The 2,659-nt window shown below is 41.2% G+C and overlaps 1 protein-coding gene across 1 annotated transcript in view; it reads left to right on the plus strand.

The window, feature by feature from the left end:
• Nucleotides 1–1,687: 1,687 nt before the first annotated feature.
• Nucleotides 1,688–2,659, plus strand: part of HERC5 (HECT and RLD domain containing E3 ubiquitin protein ligase 5) — a gene marked incomplete at its 5' end in the record, with an annotated part of 33,129 nt that continues 32,157 nt past the window's right edge. Inside the window, 2 exons of the mRNA XM_005862775.2 lie at nucleotides 1,688–1,833; nucleotides 2,254–2,335. Of these exons, the coding sequence (XP_005862837.1) occupies nucleotides 1,688–1,833; nucleotides 2,254–2,335 (228 nt within the window). The remainder of the gene's footprint in view (nucleotides 1,834–2,253; nucleotides 2,336–2,659) is intronic.

A 2,659-nucleotide genomic window follows, 5' to 3' on the forward strand; every position in this document is an offset into this window, starting at 1 on the left:
ATACTCATGGTCACATTGATTACAAGAGGAAGACACAGATTATAACCAAAGGACGAGATGCATAGGACAGTGTCTAGGAGGGTCCAAATGAGGGGCTTCAGGCATCTGCTCCCCTCGACAGTGTTACCTCCTCCCTGCCTGATACATGGCCACGTGTAGAGTATTGCCAACCAGGGAAGCTCACCCAAATCCAAAGTTGTTACAGTAGGTCCTTGGGTTACATCCGAGATCCGTTCCTACTGCGAGACGAAACTCGATTTTCGCCGGAAGTCGGAACCCCCCTACATAAGCACCTACATCACTCACATGGAGCACATACACAGCAGTAATGAAGTGAAACAGTAAAAAAAATTTAAAAGAAAGATAACAATTCCTGACCTTGTGGTAAATAAATCATAAAAACATAAAGCACATATGTATAAACGTCGAAATGACAAACTTTTTTTTTATAAATACTGTAAATGGGAGATGACAACGTAACCCCGAAACGGCGTATGTCGAGGACTGCCTGAATTGTGGTTTCATTGCTTAGTCGTGATTGATTGAATCATTGTCTAGGTCTGTGGTTCCCAGCGTGGGGCCCCACAGGGGGACAATTGATTTTTAAGGGGGGCAATTTGAGAATGAGTCATTAACAGTGAATTTTTTCCCATTTCTTATGGTTCTAGGGGCCTCATATATAGTATGTAAATATATATGGTGACATATTTATGCATTTCAGTTCTCTATTTACATGTTTTGAAAGTTTATTTGCTATTTTTTCATATCACTTCATATTATTTTTTAACAATTTCTTAGTGATTTCTTCCTCTGTACCTAAACTGTCCTTTTGTTCTTTTATTTTTCTCAATGGATGATGCTATGTTCTTTAGAAGCTTGTTTAGACCAAGTTAATGTTAATGGCCTTTTAGACTTCCTACACATGAATAGGAGTTCACTTTTTGAATAATAAGAATTATATGTGGGGGGGTAGGAGGAGAGGGGCATCAGGATTTTAGAGATGCTTTAGTGGGGCATGGTCAAGAAAAGGTTGGGAACCACTGATATAGGTTGTTGAATTCAAACTCCAGTGTCTCCCTCCCTGTAGGTTTGCCTTACTGGTGGCCAGAGGGGCCCCCCTGAGCCACCTGGGTAAACTATTAAGTCAGGGGCCTGCCATGAATAATAAAGACACACCTATTGTTTGGGGAGTTTTAAGAATTTAGAAGTTACCTCCCAGGCCCTGAGGACAAAGGTCAGACCTCTCTTTGAGCAAGGCCAAATTCTATATAGTGGGTGAGACCATTGAACAAAGTTGTAAGAAAATCAGGGTGATAAAGGTCTTTGGGAAATAGAGTGGGAACTCAGAGGATCCCCTAATTCCATTTTCTAGCACGGGAGAGGAAGGGCTTAGAGGTGGCCTCCAAGAGGTGGTGACTCTCAAGCCAAGGCTTAAAAAGGAGTCGAAGGCAAAGGGAGATGCTTGTTCCTGATGCAGGGAACACCACTTGCCAAGGTACAGATCATGGCCGTGAGTCATCTCAACCACACATGAATGATTTGGTTTCCAGGTGGCTAATGTCATGCCTTGGCAGTTGGTTAGCTGGTTTCACTCACTAGTGACCTAATTTTGACAGTTTCCTGCACTGCTGTGAACTCTCATTGTGGATAATTGAGAACTGACCATATATGTCTTTTTATTTAATAGGCGGCACACACTTGCCTATGTGTCTGATTTGGGGAAGGTCTTTTCTTTTGGTTCTGGAGAAGAAGGACAACTGGGAAACGGTGGAACACAGAATCAGCTGATACCACTTCCCATGAAATTGCCATCAAATGAAGAACTCAAGTTTGGTAAATTCTATAGGAGCACAGGATTTAGTGTAAATACTTTTGTCGAGAAACTGTATTGTGGCAAGAAAAGAAATGTATGACTGAAGGGAGTTTCTTTAAACATTGGTTTCATTGTTTGCTTACAAACAATTTAAAATATCCAGTCTAATTTATCAAGTCAAGTTAATCATTAGTTTACTCTTCCCTCTTCAGATTAAGATTAATGTGGACTTAAAATGATACAACATAAATAGACTGTATGGATTCAGAAGCATATGCAGCCTCTGATTCCAGTTTGCAGGGGTCCTATTAATTTCACAGTGTTTGGTTTTCTTACCTGGTTAAGTAATCATGTAAAACCCTCAGAACGAGAGCAGCTGACATATGCGAGGTAACTGTGCTGAACACTTCGTTTGTGTTATCTACTCTATCCTTAAACAGCTCAGGGAGATGGGTACTCTCAGTCGCATTTTACTGGAGGTGCAGAGACAGAGAGTGAAGGGTTAGCCAGGGCTCATGGCCAGTAAGTGGTTCGGCTGGATTTGAACTGTGTCCTGTGCAACCTCAGAGCCTGAGCTCTGAAACCCTCTACTCTAGAAGTACCTCGGAGCGCTTTAGTTACCGTTCTGAAGGTTTAGTGGTGACCTAAAGTACCAGAATTCTCTCAGTTCTCCTGGGAAAATGGACAGTAGGGTTATTTCCTTAAGCAGGTCATATACTTGATTTCTTCTAACCACTTACATATACTTTTGAAATACTTATTTACATTCCTCACAGCCAATAGTCATTGGTCAAATCTTGAATTGTAGAGTGTAGTTTTTAGTAATAGCCAAATTACATCAAGGAG

The sequence above is a fragment of the Myotis brandtii genome, unplaced genomic scaffold, assembly GCF_000412655.1.
Source record: "Myotis brandtii unplaced genomic scaffold, ASM41265v1 scaffold1675, whole genome shotgun sequence".
NCBI lineage: Eukaryota > Metazoa > Chordata > Mammalia > Chiroptera > Vespertilionidae > Myotis > Myotis brandtii.